This window comes from Dromiciops gliroides, chromosome 2 (genome assembly GCF_019393635.1).
Source record: "Dromiciops gliroides isolate mDroGli1 chromosome 2, mDroGli1.pri, whole genome shotgun sequence".
Taxonomy (NCBI): domain Eukaryota; kingdom Metazoa; phylum Chordata; class Mammalia; order Microbiotheria; family Microbiotheriidae; genus Dromiciops; species Dromiciops gliroides.
The window spans coordinates 105,268,731-105,291,916 of NC_057862.1; the positions used below are offsets into that span (position 1 = coordinate 105,268,731).

At 37.5% G+C, this 23,186-nt stretch overlaps 1 protein-coding gene across 6 annotated transcripts in view; it reads left to right on the forward strand.

Annotated features, from left to right (window-relative positions):
- Positions 1-23,186, forward strand: part of SORCS1 (sortilin related VPS10 domain containing receptor 1) — a 766,642-nt gene that overhangs the window by 565,173 nt on the left and 178,283 nt on the right. For all 6 annotated transcript variants that reach the window (XM_043988103.1, XM_043988104.1, XM_043988101.1 and 3 more), the window contains exons 7-8: positions 15,109-15,227; positions 17,710-17,799. In XM_043988103.1, the coding sequence (XP_043844038.1) occupies positions 15,109-15,227; positions 17,710-17,799 (209 nt within the window). The remainder of the gene's footprint in view (positions 1-15,108; positions 15,228-17,709; positions 17,800-23,186) is intronic.

The window sequence follows — 23,186 nt, forward strand, 5'->3', positions numbered from 1 at the left end:
CTGATAATATAATTATAACCTCTGCTTTTTGCAGTCACCTGATGCATAATACATTTTATTCGAACTTTTCATTTTCATTCCGTATATATCTTTTAAAACATGTGATTCTCATATTCAGAAAATTATTGGGTTTTATTCTTTTATTCATTTTGTAATTGTTTTTCTTTTTATTGGGTTTTAATCTATTTACATTAAAGTTAATATTGTTAGGTTTGTATTTTCCTCCATTTATTCATGTGTGTGTATGTGTGTGGTTTACCTCTTTAGTCATTTGTCTTTGTCATTACTATGTTCCTCTAATGAGTTTTGCCTTAATCTATTCCCATTCTCTCTTTCCTTTTCCTTTTTCCTTTACTGCTGTTCAGCCCAATCTTAAGTTCCTTTAATTGATTTAAGTCCATCTTTTCTTTTTTTTTTAAAGATTTTTTTTTTTAGTGAGGCAATTGGGGTTAAGTGACTTGCCCAGGGTCACACAGCTAGTAAGTGTTAAGTGTCTGAGGCTGGATTTGAACTCAGGTACTCCTGACTCCAGGGCCGGTGCCCTATCCACTGCGCCATCTAGCTGCCCCTTAAGTCCTTCTTTTCTTGCTTCCTACCTTCCTTCCTTCCTCCTTTCCTCCCTTCCTCCTTCTATTTGCTCGCCATATTTTGACTCCTTTCTCCAACAAGGAAAATGTATAGATCAAAATCAGCATTACTCCCCTCCCCCAATAAATTGTCTTGTGTGACATGTTTTTTTAATGCATTTTTACTTATTTTATCTTCCTCTTTATTGATATCCCCTTCCAGTCAATTGTGAAATATGTTCTTTCATGACTTATACTCTTTTATATACCTACCTTATGTGTACTCTCTATCTTTTAAAAGTCTTTGTCTCTTTCTCTCTCTGTCTCTCCCTATCTCTGTCTCTCTCTGTTATGAGATATATATCTTTTAAAATACTTCTTTTATTTTTTCCTCCTCCATCCTATTTCTATGTTAATGTACTTATAGATTATAACCCTTCTTTTCTACTTCCTTTGTATTTTATTTTATTTCATTTTATTTTGGATGAGGCTTTTTGCTGGGCCTCAGTCTTAGAAATAACCATTGATAAAAGAAATAATGTTTTGTCATGACATTCATTCTGTATTTTTAATAATGAGACCTGGTCCTAACTCTTGATCCCTCCCTGTTTCAATGGCTAATTTATTCCATCTGTGGTACCCTCTCCATCCTATCTGCTGCTTGACCCAAGTTCCGATTTATCCATTTTCTTCAAATGTGATGCAATGCTAGGAAGCCTAAAGGCTGTTCAGAGAAGTTAATCTACTATTATGTTCTTTCTCCTTGATTATAAGACTCCTGACTGTCATCAAAGAATGTACCTTTTCTTTCAATGAAAATGTTCTTTAATGACACCATTTAACTTCTCCTTTTGAGATGAGATCTAACATTTATCTCTAGCCCCTACCTTAAGCCCTTACCCCTATCGTTCCAATTTTGTTTTTCCTTGTTTCTCTGATTACCCATACTTGTTTAAATTATTAGCCTTTCCTTGCTTACCTACACTGTTCTTTGTTGCCCTTTTTCCCTGGCTTAAATGACTTTCTGTTATGCTATTCCCTACCACAAAAGATATCAATTCACTTGTTGGGGAGTATGGAACTCAGTCAATTCATATTAATTCCTTTCTTCCTCCTTACCTTTTCTTAACTTTTTAAGATCACTTAAAATATTTAGCCTCTTATATCCTTTTGTTCCCATGATGATCCGTTTTTGTTCCTTGATCTTCAAATCCATTTTATTTTTAATATTAGGATAGGATCATATGAAAATTATTTCACTTCTTAGTCTTTTTCTTAATAATTGTACTTAACTTTCTTTGGGACTTTTTGTTGGATTTTTTGCAAATTTTAAGTTTTCTGATCACTTCTGTTTGATTGTTTTGCATAAATACCTAAAATGCCTATCTTTTAAGGAATCACTATCATTTTTATTGTTTATTAGTTCCCGACTTGCTGGTATTTCGGGTTGAAACTTGAACTTCATTTTTTGCTTGAATATATTCTTTCCTTTGTTATATCAGTGGAGTAATCCTGTGTCATTCAAATTGTGATTTCCTAATAAACATTTTAATTTCTCTTGACTGCTTGCAATTTTTTTTTTTTGCCTTCGAAAATCTAAAACTTCAATACTATATGCCTTTAAGTCTCAAGCATGGACTTTTTTTTCCCTAGCAATGAGCAGTAGATTCAGTTAGTACTTCATTTTCTGCATTTTAAAATTGTAAGTAGTGTTCTTACTCTCTTCTCCTCCCCTTCCCCTTTACGGTATTGTGTTAAAGTTTTTTAAAATTATCATGTTTGTTTGTTTTTTCCCCTTTCTGGAAGGCCTACAACTCTAAAGTTATCTGAATGCTTCCTATTTTCAATTTCTGTTCTTTTGGCTTATTTCAAATTCTGAGGGCCAGGAGTGAGTTGTCACCCTCTCTCTTTCCCACCCCTGCTCCCAGTTTTCCACCACTTGCTTGAGGAATTACTTCTAGAATTTCTAGTGTGCCAAGAACTTCCATTCCATGTCTTCTGATATGTAATACACAAATCTAAATATTCTAAGAACACAGGTCCCTCCCTCCTAATGATCTGTAGTGCCTTCTCACCCATCATATCCTTTTCTCATCTGCCACAGAGATTGTTAATACGTGACTGTCTTTGCTGGCTCAGATTATGTCAGGTATGAAGCATACTACTTCAAATTGTATTTATTTTATTTTCTGCAAAGGTAGCATCTTCAGAAACTAACCATGGGTGGAAATCCAATAAAGGGATTTAATTTGAAGAGTTAACCCTGTCAACATAAACCCAGAACTGTCCTCTCAAATTATCTACTCATTGAAATATGAAGTCTAGGAGGTATTTAATAAACACTTGTTGAATTGAATTGAATCTCAGCACAATACTGACTAATATGTTAAAAAAAAGAATAAAAATAATTTCATCCTCACAATGTATATATTTCCCCCCTCCCCCAGGAAACAGATCAGCAGTTCAGTAACTGGCTCTGTATGAAGGAAAATGAGAGAGTAAAAAAGCAGCAGGAAGGAAGAGAGTAGAGATGTCAGAATAGGAAGGTGTTAGATGTAGTTGGCAGGATTTGTGAGAGCATTTATCAAAATCAAACTCAGGGCTGACCAGTTGCTGCTGGAATACCAATATCTTTATACTGTCTCTTCTCCCCTTCCAGTTTCTTGATAAATATTTGTTCTTTATTTCTCCACCCAAGAAAGCCTTTAAATATTTGGAGTGGGAGTAGGAAATCTTGATGTATATAGCATATTATTTCACTATGAAGTCATATATAGTATGGGTTATATGACAAGATAATGTTTTGGCTTTATACATGGCCATAGTACATCAGTTTTTAGCATGTCTGCTTAATGAAAACCTGACCTTTACAGGGATGCTGCTGCCAGAAAACAGAAATTAGAGACCAAGGAGAAAATCTCTTATTATAACATCTACTAAATCTCTGACAAAATCTCCCATGCTTTCTTAGGATTTGCTCTTCAGAATTCAGCCTGGCCCAATTATAAATCCTCCAGGCCTTTGATTTAAACATTACGATTAATTATAATTTTTATTGTAGCTCCTAAATTTTAGGGGATTTGGAGAATATCCTGCTCCCCTCTATGCACCAATATCCTGGGATGATGTGGTAGTCTTTGGCCAGGTGGAATTATTGCTGAGCTCAGTGTCCTTTGAAATCAGGGTGTCTTGCAGGTTTCTGTTGTGGCAGAGAAGCTGTTCTTACTTGTACTTTCTGTCTGCCTGAGGAGGTGTGCTGAAAAGAGCAATCTCAGATACAATCCATCATGGGCAGTATTATTAGAAGATTTTGATCATATTTATTGGAAGTGACATTTGCTATTGGGACCAGTGTTTATCCAAAGGCAAACTGACAAATGAGAACTGTAAAAATGCCTTGTTCGCTGGGCCTGGGGGGCAGGGGGAGGAAGCAAGAAATCTGATTTTAAAATGTGTGATAGAGAGGTGTATTCATATATATGAATGTACAGTGCTTTTAATTGTAGCTATGTCTATGTAAATATAAACAAAAATATAGATTTTGAGAATCCTAGCTGCATTGCTTGGCCTTTGTCGTTTCTTCCTTTGTCTTTTTTTTTTAAATACTGTCTATTGAGTAGCCTAGTAGATCTGTAAGTGTTTGAGTGGTGGTGCCAATTATTGCTGGGGAATCATAGGAGACAATTACTCATTTCCATGTACTTTTACTTGAGTTGAATAATCTCCCCATACCTTCCCCTGCTGCTAATCTCTTTCTTGCTGAGATTCATTGGCCCAGTCCTTCAAAGGGGAAGTTGCCACTTACACTGGAAGTCCTTATTCAAAAAACATTGCTTGAAATAACCCCAAGATGGAATTTCACAAACCAGTCCTAATGAAAGAAGCTCTTCCCCACTCTTCCTCACATTTCCACTGTATAAGGGGAAGAATTTAAAAAGTGTCACTCAGTCCTTCACCTGTTCAACCTCTTTCCCATGTTCCATGGCATGCATGTATCCCTTTGTTTGTATGGGAACAGAACTGCCAAAGTAATGAGAAGATATAATATTTGCCTCAGTTCTCATAATTTTTCCATTCATTTAGTTTGGTGTTCTCAAAAAAGTTTCTTTAACTTATCAGCCTTCGAAGGCCCAAAATCATTTTTATATGCTTTAGTCAGTCAGCCAACAAAGATTTATTAAAGGCTTACTGTATGTCAGGTAGTGTGTTAAGCCCCAGGAAAAAAATTCAAGAAATAAAAGAAAGGTAGTCCTAGCCGTTGAAGGAGCTTATACTTGCATGGGGATGGGGAGTGGGGGATAGACAATACATAACAGGGACTCAGAAAAGGGGCAGGGTAAAAAGGGAATAAAGTACTGGATAGGGGGTCATAGTAGTGAATTCCAGAGAGGGAGCAGATCTGGGAGAGGAATGGCTAGTCTGGGGCCCATCTTCGAAAGGATATTCCAGAAGTAACTCATCATCAAGTAAAGAGGGCCACAAGGACAGAAAGATGTTCTTGGGTAAGAATATCTTCAGAATTATCTCAGCAAAAAAAATTTCTCGTTAGACATATTCCATTTCACAATAAAAACAACACAACCTCTCACCTTAAAATTCCTCACACCCCCCCCTCCCCAACTTTTACCCCAACAGCATTCAGAAAAATTAAATGCAGGCATTTAGATGTCTATGGGGAATTTCTTTGTAAGGGCTGTGATTATATCATTCAGTATTGATTGAGAGGTTGGGGTGGGGGGTAAAGGAATTAATAAGGGTAAATATAGTTGGGATTTGAGGGCTTAATACATAAGAGACTGACAGGCCCTGGAAATAAATGGTATTCTTTCATTTTACAGCTGGTTTTCTTTTTTCTCCCGCTAGTTTGTATATATGAATCTCCCTTCCTGCATAGACTGTGAACTCCTTGAGAAGAGGGATTAGGTCCCAGGAGACTCTCCCACTTGTTGTATCCACCTGTCCCCTAGTCTAGCTATATGTGCAGTACTATCCTATTCCACTAATAATAATATAATCATAATAGCTAAGATGTTTATTTCACTAATTTAAGACCTGCAAAGTGCTTCATGGATGTTATCACATTTCATCCTCACGAAAGCCTTGAGAAGAAGGTGCGTTAATTATCCTCATTTAACACATGGGGAAACCGAGGCAGCAATTGCACTAAGCAGATTATAAGTTACTTAATATCAAAAGCCTAAGATTTATGGGTCCCATTATCTCCACACCATGTAGCATAAGGCAAAGCACATGTATTATGTGCCAGGCACTGTGGGGAGCACTGAGGACAGAAGAAAGACTTAAAAAAGAGTCCCTGCTCTCAAGGAGATTATAGTCTAAGCAGACATTTATGTACAAACAAGATAAATGTAAGAGGGAGTAGAAATAATCAACAGATGGGAGGTGCCAACCTTAAAGGGAATTGGGAATATCTTTTTTATCAACTCAGCTACTCTGTCATTCTCACCTTCCTGGACCTCCACATGCCCATCTCTACAGTGGAAAAGTCCAAATCAATAACAGACATTTACTACACATATTATTATTACTACACATATTATTCAGAGTTCCATGCATGGCAGAGAATGAGTGCTTAATACATGCTTTCATTTATTCTTTCTTTTACTCATCCATTTACCCCCTAATGCACCCAGTTTACTTAATTGTTAGGGAGTTATTTTCTGACTGAAAGTTAAAATTTTCTACTTTTGTAACTTCTTATCACTGACAGTTCTGTCCTCCAGGGAAAAACAGGAAAAGCCTAATCTACCTGCTATGTGATAACTCTTCACATACGTGGAGAGATGAATACTGCCCTACTCGGCTTATCCTGACCTTCCCATCCCCTCTCTTTTCCAGGCTGACCACCTTCAGATTATTTAAGCAATTCTTACATGGTCATAGGCTTCTGGATCTGGAAGGGACAATGAGCGGTGATAGAATTCCCTATGTGGAAGGATTCTAAGATTTAGTGCTGTAACATGACAAATGTGGAAATATGTTTTACATTATTGCACATCTATAATCTATATCAGGTTGCTTGCCATCTTGGGGTAGAGGGAGGGAAGGAGGAAAAATTTGGAACTAAAAATCTTTCAAAAAATGAATGTTGAAAATTGTCTCTACATGTAATTGGAAAAAATAAAATACTAATAAATTAGGGGAAAAAAGATATCGTGCTGGAAGGCATCACAAAGATCATTTAGTCCAACTCCTAATTTTAGAGAGGGAGAAACTGAGGGGCAGAGAGGTTAATTCACTTCACCTAGGTCACATGAGTAGATTAGAACCTCAGTCTTCTGATTCTTGGGTGAGACTTCTTTACAAGCTTCCCCAGATATTCCCAAGTCTTACTACTTCCTCTTCCTTCTGCGCTCCCCAACACATACATTTTATTGGAGGTTTTGGAGGGAGGAGATGGCATAGTTCAGACTTTTTGACAGTGTAGTCTTTAGTTTCTGCTGATTCAACCAAGTAGGGTGGAGTGGAAAACTACATAAGCAAATATCCCAATTTAACGACCCTATCATTCTCATCTTCCTGGGCCTCCATGTGCCCATTCCCAAAATATGGGGGAAAACAACCCAGGACAAATAGGTAGCAAACTATGCACTGAACTTTTCCTTTATTAGTATAGATGGTGTGGCTGGCCCTTGGGAAAAAAACACAAATTTGTCAATATTACTTTGGGAACCCCAGTCTTTTTTAAAAAATTTCATTCCCTTGGGGCAGCTAGGTGGCACAGTGGATAGAGCACTGGCCATGGATTCAGGAGGACCTGAATTCAAATCCAGCCTCAGACACTTGACACTTACTAGCTTTGTGACCCTAGGCAAGTCACTTAACCCCAATTGCCTCACCAAAAAAAAAAATAATCATTCCCTTCAATGGCCTTCACCTACTTGAGAACTCTCTGCCCTCATTTTCTTGTTTTACCTTCTCTTTCCCTTCTAATCACAGCCTGTTCTTTAATTTCTAACGACCCCTTAGTGTCCTGTGCTCTTACTGACCCAGGGTTATTTGCTTTTCCAGCGTAATGTATAACTGAACATGATTGAACTTCATGATCTGTTAAGAGAATTTCCAATATAAATGATCAAGTTGGGGAGGAATTGGATGGGAGAGGGCCTCGTTGGGTCTATTTATAATCAAACAGTGCTATTCTGGCTTCATTTAAATACACTAGTAACTTTATCTTATAGTGAAGAGGACTCAGTTTTCTCATCTGTAAAATGAAGGGATATAGAATCTCTAAGGTCTCTTCCAACTTTAATGGACAGTTAATTTGTATGAACCTTAAAGGCCATCTATACCATTAGGGCTAAGGGTGATAGCTGTGGGTATGCTGTACTTCTCCTTTGTCAACAATCAGATACCAACATGTGTGAATACCCTGCAGAAGAAAAAAAAAGTCATGTTGCTCCTGGTAGGTAGTAATAAAAAACAGTGTCAGAGAACCCATCCCTCCCTGCCACAAATCTAATCGATTGCCAGGTCTTGTCAATTTTCCTTCCACAACAGCTCTTCCATATATACCCCTTTCTTTCTTTCTTTCTTTCTTTCTTTCTTTCTTTCTTTCTTTCTTTCTTTCTTTCTTTCTTTCTTTCTTTCTTTCTTTCTTTCTTTCTTTCTTTCTTTCTTTCTTTTTTTTTTCTTTTTTTTTTTTTTTTTTGCGAGGGTCAATGGGGGTTAAGTGACTTGCCCAGGGTCACACAGCTAGTAAGTGTCAAGTGTCTGAGGCCGGATTTGAACTCAGGTCCTCCTGACTCCAAGGCCAGTGCTCTATCCACTGTACCACCTAGCTGCCCCCATACCCCTTTCTTTCTACTCACAGCTATGGCTGTAGCTTAGGACTTCATCCCCTCCTGCCTATACCACTGCAATGACCTTTTCAAAGAGTGGCTTCCAGCCAGTAAAGACTAAGGACTCATGCTGTTTACCAGGCATTTTACACATGCGCGTGCGCACACGCACACACACACACACGTATACACACAGCGGTGTGCTGGTACATATATACACATATACATCTATATTTCTATGTATGTGTACATACATACACATATGTATAATACATATCCTTTAATTTGCATTATTAACGTGTCCTTCATCACTTTTAAAAATCTGGACAATTGATAAAACAATAATTCAAGCCTCGATTTATAGCATTTGCTAATTTATTAGGAATAAATGTTTAAGCTGAAAATGTAAAAAATGGCTCTCATGAGGTGGTATGAGCTTACACCAGGAAACCACTGGGTCTGTTTTTTGTACATATGTATGTGTAAAATGTGTGTGTGTGTGTGTTTTCTGTCTCTGTCTCTGGTTCTCCCTTTCCCTTTCTATCTCTTCCTTTTTCCCTATCTCTCTCTTACATGCATTTTTAATTGAAAATATTTATTATAATTACTGTAAGTTAGGAAATAAGATTAATTAATAGACACAAAATATGACATCAGTGGCTATTTTTTTCTTTTGGAATTTAGTGGGATTCTTTCTTTACTTCTTTTTTTCCTTGTTTCACCTTTTTTTTTCTTTTTGGGGGGCGCAGGGCAATGAGGGTTAAGAGACTTGCCCAGGGTCAAGTATGTGAGGCCAGATTTGAACTCACGTCCTCCTGAATCCAGGGCTGGTGCTTTATCAACTGTGCTACCTAGCTGCCCCCTAGCTATGTTTGTTTTTTTTTTTTTAATGTGTATTTTATATAGTATATTTGATTATTTCAAACATATAAAATGTTACATAGATTAACTGAAACATACACTAATGATGTTTTCCATATTTTGATCCCATCCTCTTCACCTTTTCTAGCAGGTTACCACCTTGTAACCGTTCTTCTCTCTCTGGGTCTCTATCTCTCCCTGTTTCTCTGTCTGTCTCTTGCTCTCTCCCTCTCCCTCTCTTTCTTTAGGCCTTTCTCACTCTCCCTCTCCTTTCTCTCTGTCTCTGTCTTTTTTTGTCTTTCTTTCTCTGCTCCTCCTCCCTTCCCTCTTTGCCTTTTCCCTGTTGTCTCCCAATTCTCTCCATTATTTAAAAGAACAAAACAAAACCTCCCTATAGCCTACATCCCTGCTTGCTGTCATTATATATTTTTTCCCTCACTCAGTCAAAGATAAAAGGTATGGGTTTTCCTCCTTAAAAGCAAGCACTGTTTGCCTTTTTTCTTCGTTTGCCCTAGTAATTAATACAGTGTTCAGCATTTGTTAATGGATTAATAAAGGCTTGTTAATTAATAATAATACCTAACATTTATATAATACTTACTATGTACCAGGTACTGTACTGATTCATTCTACTTCTAATATTTTTATTCCATTATTCTATTCAGTGAATGAATGAATGATGCTATTATATGAATGAATAAATGGGTAAGAGTCATTTCTCTTTGTGGTCACCTGTGTTTACTCAATTCCCCTGAAATCAGTCATTAGTTTCTGATTAGAACTAAACATACGTACATAAACACACACACACACACACACACACACACACAAGTGTAAGACTATATAAATTTTGCTACTTTTTTGTATTCTCATGCATTTATCTCCATTGATATTTCTATTTATTTAAAGCAGAGAAGTTTGATAAGTATACCCCTTCTTAAACTTCTTTGCATTCAAAGGTAGTATGGCTGGGAATAGCCTTACTAAAAATTTCCTAGAACAATATAAAAAAATGGGAGTTAACATTAATCATAGAACTTTATATCTGGGAGAGACCTGGAGAATCATTTAAATCCAACTTTGTCATTCATAGATGAAGAAACAGGCACCAAAAGAGGAAGGTCTATGCACAGGGCCACAGAGGTAATTCATGGTAAAACTAGGAATAGAGTCTTACCCAGGAATTCTGACACCTGGGTCAGATTCATTTGAGTCTTGAGCTGGAGTCTGAGGAGAATGGACAGTCATTATCCTATTAGATGGAGTCCCATCCAGTGGTATTCCTGTAAATATTTAAGAACTGGCTCTCTGAAAACAAAAACATACATACGTACACAGACACATATATATGGATATATATATGGATATATATATATATATGTTTTGTATATATGTATATATCTGCATATATTTGTGTGTGTGTGTATATATATATGGTGCACTTTTAAGTTAAATTTGCAAAATTAAAAATATACCCATTGTTTTCTTAAGTCTAGACAACCAATAAGATCATCAATCTAGCTTTGGATTGTAGTGTTTGCCTATTTTCCAGGTATATTTTCACCCTGAAATTTAACAATAGGACCTTTGGAGAACTGGTTTGAGTTGGTTCCTGCACACACCTACACCTACTGCAGTGTTGCAGGAGGTATGCAGGCCCAAGAGAGGTATGCCATAAAAAGAGGATCCTTACTCAGTGGGAGGGGCAGTCTGGACCTGGGTGAGGGAGCTAGGATGACCAAAGTTAACATGCTTTTGGAATGGTATACCAGAAAGCAAATTGATCCTGAAATCCACTCCCCTTAGTATCTTTGGACACAGCCCAAGTTACTACTCTGTATTTGTTACCACTCTGTTTAGGACTAAAATCCAGGTTTCTGACTCCCTTGTTCAGTGTTCCTTTCTGATTGCACCAACTTGGTTTCTCCCTTTGTAGTTTTGTAGGCAATTTTGGCTTTTTTCTGGATACTTCTGAAAACACTAGAAATATTACAAAAAAGCATCTTTCCCCTAACATTTCTTTTCTAGGATTTGTACAACTTGCTCCTCCAAAAAATTTTTAAAAAAAGAAGAGAAAACATGTAAGAGAAATCTCTTGAAATTCATAAAGGGAGATTGAGATGGGTCATTGGTTATTGGGGAACAGGAAATGGCTTGACTTTCTCTTGCCCCCTTCCTAGATATGCAGCAAAGTTTCTTTAAGGGGAAGTGGTTATTGCATTATTCAAAGCAGCAGCTGTTGTAGAGGGTGAGAATGCTTGAAAAGGGAAGCATAATGTCCTAATTACCTATGGCAAGGAAAACATCTGTGCAGGAAAAGTAATGAAATTAATTCTGAAGCTTAGCAGTTGCATATATTAATTGACGTTAATTAATGCCAAATTACAAGACACTTCCTATGGAATCACAGCATATATCCACAGGAATTGAATATGGAAAGAGTTCATCATACTTAATGCTATTATGGTGAGCCCCAAGGGAAATAAGAGTGATTGGTCTCTCATTATGAAGTACGGCCAATTACTTTGTATTTCCATTAGGAGAAGGGAACCAAATTGGGAGTACTTTACCACAGGGGCGGCTGTTGAGCTATTCCCTTAGAATCGATTATTTCCCCTCTAACTTAGCAACTTCACATTGAGTGAGAACTGGATATGGGGCCCAAGCCTTGGGCTTTTCTCACAAGAGCTGCTCAAGGAAATCCCACATCCCACAAGAAGAAGCAAATCATTTCAGGGAACCACATTCTGGGAACAGGAAAATGGTTTTAACCATTCACCTCAGTTCCACAAGTAATTATTAAGCACCTGCTAAGTACAAAGTAGTATGTTTGTTAAGAATACAAAAACAACAATGAGGAATCCTCAACCTCAAGCAGGTGAAGAGGGACAGAAAACACAGGCACTAGGAGGATAGATACAACATTTATTCAGATTAAGAAAATAGAAGAGAATTTGAGGAAAGAGAAGGCACTAACTACTAGGAATATGAGGAGAAGCTTCATAAATCTGATGGCCTCAGTACTGAGCTTTGGAGAAGGAAGCTAAGGATCCCAGTAATCTTTCAATGAACAGACTTTTATTAAGAGCTTACTTCATGTTCTAAAGCAAAAAGAGGGAGTGTATCCCAGGCACGAGGAAAATTAGCCATTTTGCATGGAAATATTTCTTAAATGGAACACACCCTTTCTTACCTTCTTATCCAGAGTTTACTATACATAAATAGCTGTTTCTTGGTTTCTCAGGTTCATTACATTCATTCAAGTCCTGATTCAGATATTGGCTCTATGACTCTGAACAAGTCACTTAACTTTTCTGGGCTTCAGTTTCCTCATTTATAAAATGAGAGGATGACCTATAAGGTCCCTTGCAACTTTAATTTATGAATTTATAATAAATTATTGTATTGTACTATAATTGGAAAACAGCACTGTAATGGAAAGAACATTGAAGTCAATAGCATGTTGGTTCAGTTCCCATTTCTGACTCTTAGTAACTGTATAGTCCTAGGCAAATCACTTAACCCCCATGCCTCAGTTTCTTCATCTGTAAATGAGGGATAATAACTTTTATCTAATATATCAAGGAATTGCTATTATTTACTGTGATATCATGTCCTCTAGGTCTTTTAGGCATAGAAGCCTCTTTTCCCCTTATTAAGTACTAGAGTGGTATCAAATGCCAGTGGTACTTTTTGAATTGTTTGGTTAAATTTTTATAGTTGTTCTAAATCTTTATTCCAAGTCAGCCTGTCAATTGTCATTTCTCACTATTTTCATTTTGCCGCTTTTAGTTTGGCCCCTTACTCCCTTTCAGTTTGCTTCTTCTAATCTGTATTGGATTTAGTTACCACCAGATAAGCAATTTAGCAAGAACTAATCTAATTTAAAAGGGATTATAGTCTGAATTGGCACCTGAAGTGTTCATCTGTGATAAGGCACAGGAACTTTGTGATCTCTGTTTCCACTGCTGAGATGTTTTTGTTTGTTTTTGCTTTGTTCCCGATTTTCAGCTCAGTTCCACGTAGGTGAGATGTTGCTATATATTCTATGGATTTTTAGATGTCACTGAGGAGGTGGAACTAGGAGTCTCAAGAGAGAAAAGGGTAAAGATAATTGGGAAAGGATCATTTCCCAAAAAGGCACATTTAGCACGGGTTGACCATTAAGCCATGTTTAGGGCTGCTTTTTGAAAGAACCAGGCGGTTTCCAGTTGATTTGTATGATTCAATTCAACTCATTTTCTTTCAATTTAACTTATTTTTTAGTTACCCTTTGTGTGCATAGCATACTCCTGGCCACTGGGGATACAAGATAGATGAGAGAGCACCTACACCCTTATGGAGTTTGCAGTTTAGAAGGGGGAATTTCCAGCTTCTATTACAAATTGGAGTTTGATGAGTACCTAGGAAGGTTATAAGGCCAGTCAGTGCTATACAAATTTAGATGAGGGAGAACTCATTTGCCCCTGGGGTGATCAGGAAAGAAGTCTTAGAGGTAAGATCTACTTCACAGAGTCTTGGAATCTGAAATGGGGGGGGGGGGGCTTTGGAGAATAAGAATACTCTCCACAGGCCAGGGTCCATTTACAAAGTTGGATAAAACAAAGATAGACTCAAGTGTGGGATAGTGCATAGGTGTGGTAGGGATTTGGGCAAAGGAAGATCATTGGCAGTCCAGTCTTGAATTGGATCCCATTTATTATAATAATAATAGTAAAGCTTTTGGTAAATAGAGGAAGAATTCTGGGCCCTGACTTAGGGATGAGAGGAAAAAAAAGGAATGGTTTACCGGAACTAAATTGTTAAATCAAAAGATAATCCTCACCCCACTCCTGCCTCCCAGGCTTCTGAGTAGGTGAGAGGAAAGGGATTGATGAGACATACAAGCATTCTGTGGAGGTGCAACTGCGGAAGTCTTTCAGAAGCTTCTAATTGGTCAGGTAGAATACATGAACATGTTTCCCCCTAGTGGCTGACTGCTAGAGTGCAAGAGATCCCTTCAGTGGAAATGTTGGAAGTTTTGTGCAAGTGAATTTGGAAAGGAAATCCACAGCAAATTCTCTTGTAAAATTAAAGACTCCTTTGGTCATGTGAAATGCAGCCTGATCCTTCTGTTTTGAAAAATATGGAATTTCGTATAGTTTAAAGTGAAGAAGATCATTATATGATACATCCCTGTTAGTTAAAAGCACTTCAGAAAGCAAGGGGTGTGTGGAGTGAAGGGCGGGATTGTGGGACTGCTGGTGGTGAGGTTTCCTGATGTCTTATTTAATGGAGCTGTCAAGAGTAGAAATGTCCTCATTTTGGCTGTCCCTGACACTGAAGGCAGAATTCTGAGTCTCAGAATCTTAGTTTGCTCATTTTCAAAATGTGGACAGTGTTCATGAAGGTCCCCTTTCCCCCTCTCCTGCCCTTTTTTGTTATGGAGAGGAAAAATAATGTTAACAGACCCTCATTATAGAAAGTGTGACAGTGGTCTAACTATCATGTAGGGGCATTTCCCCCTCTACCTTTTTCCCCCATGTTCAGCCAATAGTGAAACAAAACCTGGAAAAGAGACATATTCGTGTAAGATCACCTGGAATCACCAAAAAGCTGCCCATTTCTATTTACTCCTATGTTTCTATTTCTTTGCCTTCTTTTCATCTCTGTCTCTCAGTTTCTTCCTACCCTCACCTCACCAAGGGAATAATTATGCTGACCCAAGAACTGTGACAATCTACCAAGGGAAAAAAAAAAGAATAGAAGTAATGAGCTGTGGGTAGAGTTGCTGAAGGAGAGGGTAGATACATGATGAGAAGAGAACCCAGGAAATGGATAGCTGTTGTTTTGGGTGTAATTTTTTTTCTTCCCTTTGTTCATTCTTTCTTTCCTTCCAGATTCACAATACTTAACCTGCCGGATGCAGAACTGTACAGAAGGCAACAGAAATAAACCTTTCCCTGGCTACATTGACCCCGATTCTCTGATTGTTCAGGATGATTACGTTTTTGTTCAGGTGTGTAGCATCCACTTCTATTGATTGGTTTCTGAGAATTCCCCCCACCACCACATATTCCTTTTCTCATGTGTCCCTCCTCCCCAACCCCCCTACTTCCGCCCAGCACACTGAAGATCCTTTCAAAAAAAAAAAAAGGCTTGTGATTCTCAATAAAAGGGACAGAGTTTAGTATGTCAGTTTTCAAATCATCAGAATATTAATTAGCTTCTTCTGACTGTGCCTGGAGAACCTTATCACTATAAGGTCATAGGGGTGCTGCTCATAGGATCAGGAATAGACATTGGAATGATCTGAATCTCCAATCAACCCCCTCATCCTGTATTCTGTTGCCAGCTCCTTATTATCATCTAGCTGGGCAGATGTGTCAGTCTCTTGCTATCAGAAGAGCTGCAGACCAATCAGGCTTTCTTCTTTAGGAAAAAAAAAGTATTTTCTTTAAAAAAAAACAAAAAAACAAAAAAAAACAGACTGAGGGAGAGGCTATGAAATAGCTAGAGGTGGTAGAAGGGGAGATAGAGACATAGAGAGACAATGTAATCAACCATTATTGTCATGCACTGACTATTATTAGAATAAGGAGAATTTAGATGAGATGTATTAAGGCAGGTTTCTCACCTCAGAGAACAAGTTAGGGTTTCATTTGGAAGGCTACCTGAATCAAAGGGCAAGGAAGGTCACTTAGTGTAATTTTTACTTATTGCTGTGTGAAGCATGCATTGGAAGAGAAATGTTTGGACTATAGATTAAAAATAATCTCTTAATATTTCCTGTGTTTAATGAAAAAGGGGGCCTTTAGTTGAAACAATAATAATAAAGGACATTTCAGTCAAATGAGCACTTACTTACCAATCCAACATGCATTTAAGTGCCAGCTGTGAGTAAGGAACCATGGTAAAAATGGGGAAAACAAAGCTGAATTTTTTAAGTAACAACAACAAAAAAAAGGATCTTTCCTTAAGTTTCTATTCCAGTGATAATGATATCTCTGCAAAATTTATGAAGCTCACATTTCAAAATATATGAGTTAAGAAAGATGTCTTGAGGAATGTTCACCAGTGGCTTTATGTCATACTCTCATTTTCTAGCTTGGTACACCTGCACATATTTTGTTACCCTACCTTATTATCTGATACATCTCCCAGATAAATGTGTACCGGGTTCACTTCTACCTCAAACTGATCATGTTACCTTGAAGCACAGTTACAGGTATTTAAGTTTAAAAGTCCATTTCCCCACTCTCTTGGCACATCATCAATACTTTTTTTTTTTTACATTTTCTAATAGCTCCTTAAAATCCTCTGACATTTACTTGACCATTAAAATCCACTCTGCCATTTTGAATTTCTACCTTTTCACTCAAGTTGGGGTCAATGCAGTCGGTAACACCAAATTGTCATCTCATTACAGTTGTAAATTACCACCTGCCTTATCACCAACATATTTTTTAAAAAAATACTGTACTTTGGAACCACTGATATTTAATGCATAGAGATGAAAGAAAAAAAAGTTTTTTAAAAAGGGAAAGATTGGTAACAGTTCAGTTTGCCATGAGTCAGTAGGTGCTCACATAAAAGAGACCTATACTTTATATACCCATACCTTTGTGTCTTTTGATTTAATAGTTATCTCTTATCTTGTAGGGTTGCTTCCAATGTTTCTATTTTGGAGAGACCTGTAGCCAACACGGTCTATAATTCAACAGATTAACAAACATTTATTAATCACTTACTAAATGTAGGACATTGGGTCTGTGTGTTGGGAATACAAAAAAAAGGACATATCTCTTGTTGGGAAGCTTTTATTCTATTAGGAAAATATAAGATATACTGATGAATACATACAAGAGAGATACTAACCACTTGTAGGATCAGGGAAGGCTTCCTATAGGAGGTGGCATCTCTGCTGAGCCATGAAGAAAGGAAGGTTTTTTTTTTTTTTTTTGATGTTCCTTTTTTCTTCAGGGTAGCTCCTGAAAATAAAATTATTATGCCCAGAGTCCCAGAAAAGAAAAAGGAAGACCTGAATACTTTTGAGTCCTGATGCTGTCAATGGTAGATTTGGGTCAATATTTTCTTAAATAGCAATGGGAGTCTGGTCTTATGTTTGTGCTTCTTGAAGTCAGATGTCTAAGACTTTGGTTGACTTTTGAGTCAATCTGTATCATAAACCCATATCTTCTGCTAATGTGAGAGAGTTTATTCAGGTTCTGCACTTGAAAGACTCATTGAAAGTTGAAGAATATGATTTTTGACCAGAGACAAATACTTGACTCTAACAGGGTATGTCTTATCATCTACCCTAACTCCCCAATGACTATGAATAGCAGACCTGCACATTATTGTATTGTATTGTATTGTATTGTATTGTATTGTATTGTATTGTATTGTATTGTATTAGCTGCTTTTCTTACCTGTTTGTTCACTGGCCACAAGTAATATTAGTGAAACCTATTGTCATAATCTTTCTATTTATGCCTCAGTTGACCTCAGGAGGACGACCACATTATTACGTGTCTTACCGTAGGAATGCGTTTGCACAGATGAAGCTGCCCAAGTATGCCCTGCCTAAGGTACAGTTGGCTAATTTTCCTTACATTTCTTTTTATTTCCACTTTTAGCTTCTTATGGCTATCCCCTTGTTTGCCTCTCTCTATTTATCTTTCAGTCTTCTAGAACTGTATAAGTATTTAAATTGGAAGGGAAAGAAGACATCATAGATTTACTGAATAAATAGCACAGGGAAGGAGCGCATATATCATCTAGCACAACCTTTTTAAATTTTACAAATGGGGAAATTGAAGCATAGAAAAATTAAGTTACCTAAATTCATACAAAAAAACTAGTGGCAGAAGCGGAAGAAGGATCGGTGGCTCCTTTTTCCTAGGCCACTGTTGTTTCTGATAAACCACACCACCTCTCTGAGCTTTAGAGATTATTTTGTTTACTTCTTTCAAGTTATATACATAGCACCAAAGGAAGCCTGCCTGAACCACATGTTGAATCCTCAGAAAAGCTATGTGAGGTGCAAAGTAATTGGTGGTTATACATTTACGCAAAAACCTCATGTCATTTGCCTTCATTTATATGATTAAATCTAATAGTAATCCACAGAACACAGTTCAGAACAAAGGTATTAAATGAAATAGTATAGTCAAAAAAAATTAGCAATGAAACACTATCCCACAGAACATAGGTAATATTCTCCCACAAATACAAACACTATCACTGGGAAGACAGATAAAAATAGAGACTACATATAGAGTCACACACATGGGGAGCATGTGTGGCCTAGGAGCATTCATAGAAGGGTACCCCATGCTACAAATAGTACAATCACTATTATTTTTTGAGTATGTCATTGTGTTGCCTATTCTGGGCTCCCACACTGCTATCCATTACCTGGGTATAACAACAAAAATTTGTTACTTACTACAGAATATCACAATATGAATTTTCCCTGTGCATTTTCTCCCTCCTCTCTTTCTACTTCTTCCTCTCAATTTTGATTTTTTCTGTCCTTCTGTTCTCTTTTCTATGCCTCTCCCTCTTGCTTTCTCTCCCTTTCCCTCTTATTTGCTCTCCCTTTCCCCCTCCTATTTTCTTCTTCTCTTTCCCTTTTCCTTCTCCTCTTTCCCTTCCTCTCCCTCCTGAATATGCTGCTCAGCTGATCTCCAGGGCATCACTCCCAGCTACCAGTTTTGGGGCAAAATCTCTTCAGGGTTACTTGCCAGCTATATAAACACCACTTTCCATTCTGTTAGTGTGTAGTGACTAGAAAGCCTCTCTCTAATAAGTGTAGTCTTACACTTCTTGAGTTGTACCAAGAGATTTTTTTTATTTTAAAATATATTATAATTTAATTACTTTGCTTATCCTTTTTTATGTATAAGGTATTTTATTTTTTCCATTACATGTAAAGATAGTTCTCAACTTTTGTTTATATATGCTTTACAATTTCAGATTTTTCTCCCTCCCTCCCCTCCCTCCCCCCTCCCCTAGACAGCAGGTAATCTGATATAGGTTATATCTATATATCTCTATACATATACATATATATATATACACACATATATATATACACATAATAACATTAATCCTATTTCTGCATTAATCCTGTTATAAGAGAAAAAATCAGAGCAGTGATGCAAAACCTCAAAATAGAAAAAAAAAAAACAACAGCACCCAAAACAAAAGAAATAATATGGTTCAATTAGCATCTATACTTCACAGTTCTTTTTTTCTTTTTCTTTCTTGGATTTGGAGATCCTCTTCTATCATGAGTTCCCTGGAACTCTTCTGTACCATTGCATTGGTGAGAAGAATATAGTCCATCACAGTAGGTCAACACTCAATGTTCATGATACTGTGTACAATGTTCTTCTGGTTCTGCTCATCTCACTCATCATCAGCTCACGTAAGACCCTCCAGGTTTCTCTGAACTCTTCCTGCTCATCATTTCTTACAGCACAATAGTATTCCATTGTATTCATATACCACAACTTGTCCAGCCATTCCCCAATTGATGGGCACCCCCTCAACTTCCAATTCCTTGTACCAAGAGATTTTAATGTACTACTTATTTAACAAAAGTGATGAGTGTTCTTAGGCTATAATGAGGGCTTTTATTCTAAAATCTGTGTCTGGGATTGAATATTAAAATATTATTTTTCCCAGACAATAATTTGATTAAGGGTAGGAAGGTCCTCTCTAGCTCAGCAAATAGATGAGTTTGATCTCAGAATAAAAGGTAAATGAAAGAGACACCATCCACTTGGCTTATATTTCTTTTTTTATTGTATATATCTATCATCAGCAAAATCCCCTAGTTTTGTGATTGTGTTTTGACCAGAGTAAAACACAAGTGTTTCCCTACTTGGTTGAACGAACAGATGCTAAGAGAGTAGAAACGACTTGTTCAAGCTTATGCAATGAAGAAATAGTAGGGTCAGAACTAGAACCCAGGTTTTTTGATTCCCAGGCCAGCCCCTCATGATGCTGTGGTTAGATGATGTTTCCTGAATCTATCCAATAAGTCTTATTGCAAACAGTGGTCAAATACCAGTTGTCCATCACTCTACCTCATCAAGATATGTTTTTATACTCTGTTGATGTACTAGCACCATCTAGTGGAGGGCATACTGACCTGAGTTCAAAGCCCTGGATTTACTATCCCAATTCTATTAGTAGTGTAGTGTAGGCCTGAAATAAATTTACTTTTACATGAGAGTATAGAGTTTAGAGTTGGAAGAAACTTTAGATGTAATCTTTTCCAATCCGTTCTTTTTACAGATGACAAAATTTAAGCCAAGAGAGGCTAAGTAATTTCTCAAACATCTCACAAATAGGAAGTAACAGAGCAAGGATTTGAGCCTATGTGCTGATTCAGAATCTAATGATATGTCTATTGTAACAATAACATGGGGGGCAGCTAGGTGGCGCAGTGGAAAAGCACTGGCCTTAGATTCAGGAGGACCTGAGTTCAAATTTGGCCTCAGACACTTGACACTTACTAGCTGTGTGACCTGGGCAAGTCACTTAACCCCAATTGCCTCACCAAAAAAGAAAAAATAACATGTTGCCTTTCTTTTGGCTTGCTTATTCCTCTGGGGCTGATATATGTGGGTTGGGATATACATGGGGCATAGCAAAAGAACATAAATTCATAAGGGTAAATATAAGAGATTTGAAATCTTAGGAGAAAAATCTTAGACAAAAAAGGGACTTCTTGTGTTTGATCTTGTCTCTCTTAATTGGAACAGTCTTTTTGAAGCAATGTATCCTTGTAGATTGAGAGCAGGATTTGGAGTCAGTAAAAATTTGGGTTTGAATTCTCCTTCAGATACTGACTTTGGAAAAGTTACTTAATAAATTCTCCAAGCTTCAATTTCTTCACCTGTGACATAAGTATCATAATACTACTTCCTGAGGTTATTGGGAAGATTAAATGAGTTTGTCTATAAAAGAAAACTTTGTAAAACTTAAAGTACTATATAAATATATGTCACTTAATTTTGTGATGGTATTTCTTATTTTCCCTGATCTTTTCAATGGTCAACTTCCCACAGCCAACCCAAGAGTAATTGATGCTTAAGCATTTAAAATGTAGGGGATCCTTTAAAACAGCAGAGTGATCTTCTGTTCTTCCAGGAGATCCAGGGATGGGAATGACCAAAATCTGAAATATAAATTTCCCCTTTTCCCTACTGTCAATGAAGCAAAAGATAAGAAACTGCAAGTTACTGCTTTGAGGAGCTCAAAGCCCAAAGCTTTGCTCTGTGGAAAACTCTGAGAATGGCTATATCAACCCGTATTGTAATCCTAGGACATCTGACTCATTTGAAGTTCTGTCAGACAATCATCCATCTCTCTTCTGACCCCTTTCTTTATCTTGCCCTTCTGTGTTCCTTACCCTTGAACACATTCATCTTCTCCAGTCATGGAGACAGTAGAGCCCAATAGGAAGAGAACCCAAACAGAAATCAAGAGGCACGAGTCTTTATTAAATAATCATATGACTTAATCTGTTATATCACCTCTTTATGCCTCAGTTTTGATACATTAGAAAAGTGCTAGGTTTAGAGTCAGAGGACCTCGCTTCTAATCCCAGCTCTGACATTTAGTATCTCAGTTTTATCTTCTGTAAAATGAAGGGATTGGGGGGGGGGGTTGCCCTAGATGATCTTTGAGGTCTCTTTCAATTTTTAAGCTATTAAACTATAATCAAATTTATCTTACCCAATTCCTGGGATTATAGAGTGAGGTAAGAATGTGAAGAAACTTTGAGGGATGTTAAAAAGCATTGCAAAATGTCAAACATGTCCCAACTGCCATCCCAGTGCTATTTCCAATATGCTAACCTAGCCCTGTGAACACTTGGGGATTCTTTCATAAGAAATGCACAAACAGACGAACAAAGCCAGATATTATATTCAGTGGTGTCATAGGAAATGTCCCATCTGACCTGAGTAGCATCACAAGTGTGATTTGAAATGGATTTTTGAAAGCTAAGGAAACCTCTCACCCCGTTACTAGGTGACTTTAGAATGGGTGCTTCGTAGTTGCCCAGGTTCAGCTATCATCCCGATCACCAATGTCCTGTGGCTCCCAGTGGGTGGGTAGCAATTGGACAATCTGGACTAAAAGAATTGCCTTTGAACCCCTGGCACTCATCTCTCTCCTTTCCTCATCTCCTGTGCCAGGAACATTCCGGCAGTGCCTCTTCTGAGGACATTGTGATTAATTTAAGTCATTCTCAGAGAAATAGAAGTCAGAACAGCCAGCAAATGTATTATTTTGACCAAGTGAGTGTATATTATTTAAGGAGATGAGCTATTTCATTACAATCTCATTACACTTTCAAAGTGGAAGCATCCCAGGCTTGGGTTAGAAGGACCATTTGTGCATATATTTAGAGGTTCCTAGCAAAGTCAGGAACTGGATTATTTGGAAAGGATTGTTGGAAAGTCAGGAACTGGATTATTTGGAAAGGATTGTTGGAAAGTCAGTAACTGGATTATTTGGAAAGGAAGACACCACAGTTTTTATGCTTAGGTTGGTTTGTTTTGTTTTAATCTTACCATGGGATTAGAGGGACCCATGAAAGATTGAGGCTAATCTGATGGGTAGCAGAGATTAGATGATCAGGAAAGAGGTTAGAGGGAAAGATAATTTATATGTTTACTTGGGACTAAACACAGATAAAAGGGTGGGGTGGGGGGAGGGGGGGTGGGAAGCCTGCACCCTTGAGCAGTTTATATTCTCCCAAGGCTGTAAACAGGCAGTAAACAGATAAGTGAATATCAGATGATGTGAGAAGACTAACAATGAAGAGGAGTCAGAAGAAGCTTCTAGTAGGGGATGCCCCCTGAGTTGAATGTTAAATGAAGGTAAAGCTCCTAGGAGGGGGGATTGAATTTCAGGCTCCTAGAATGTCTGTGCAAAGATGAGGAGGTAGAGA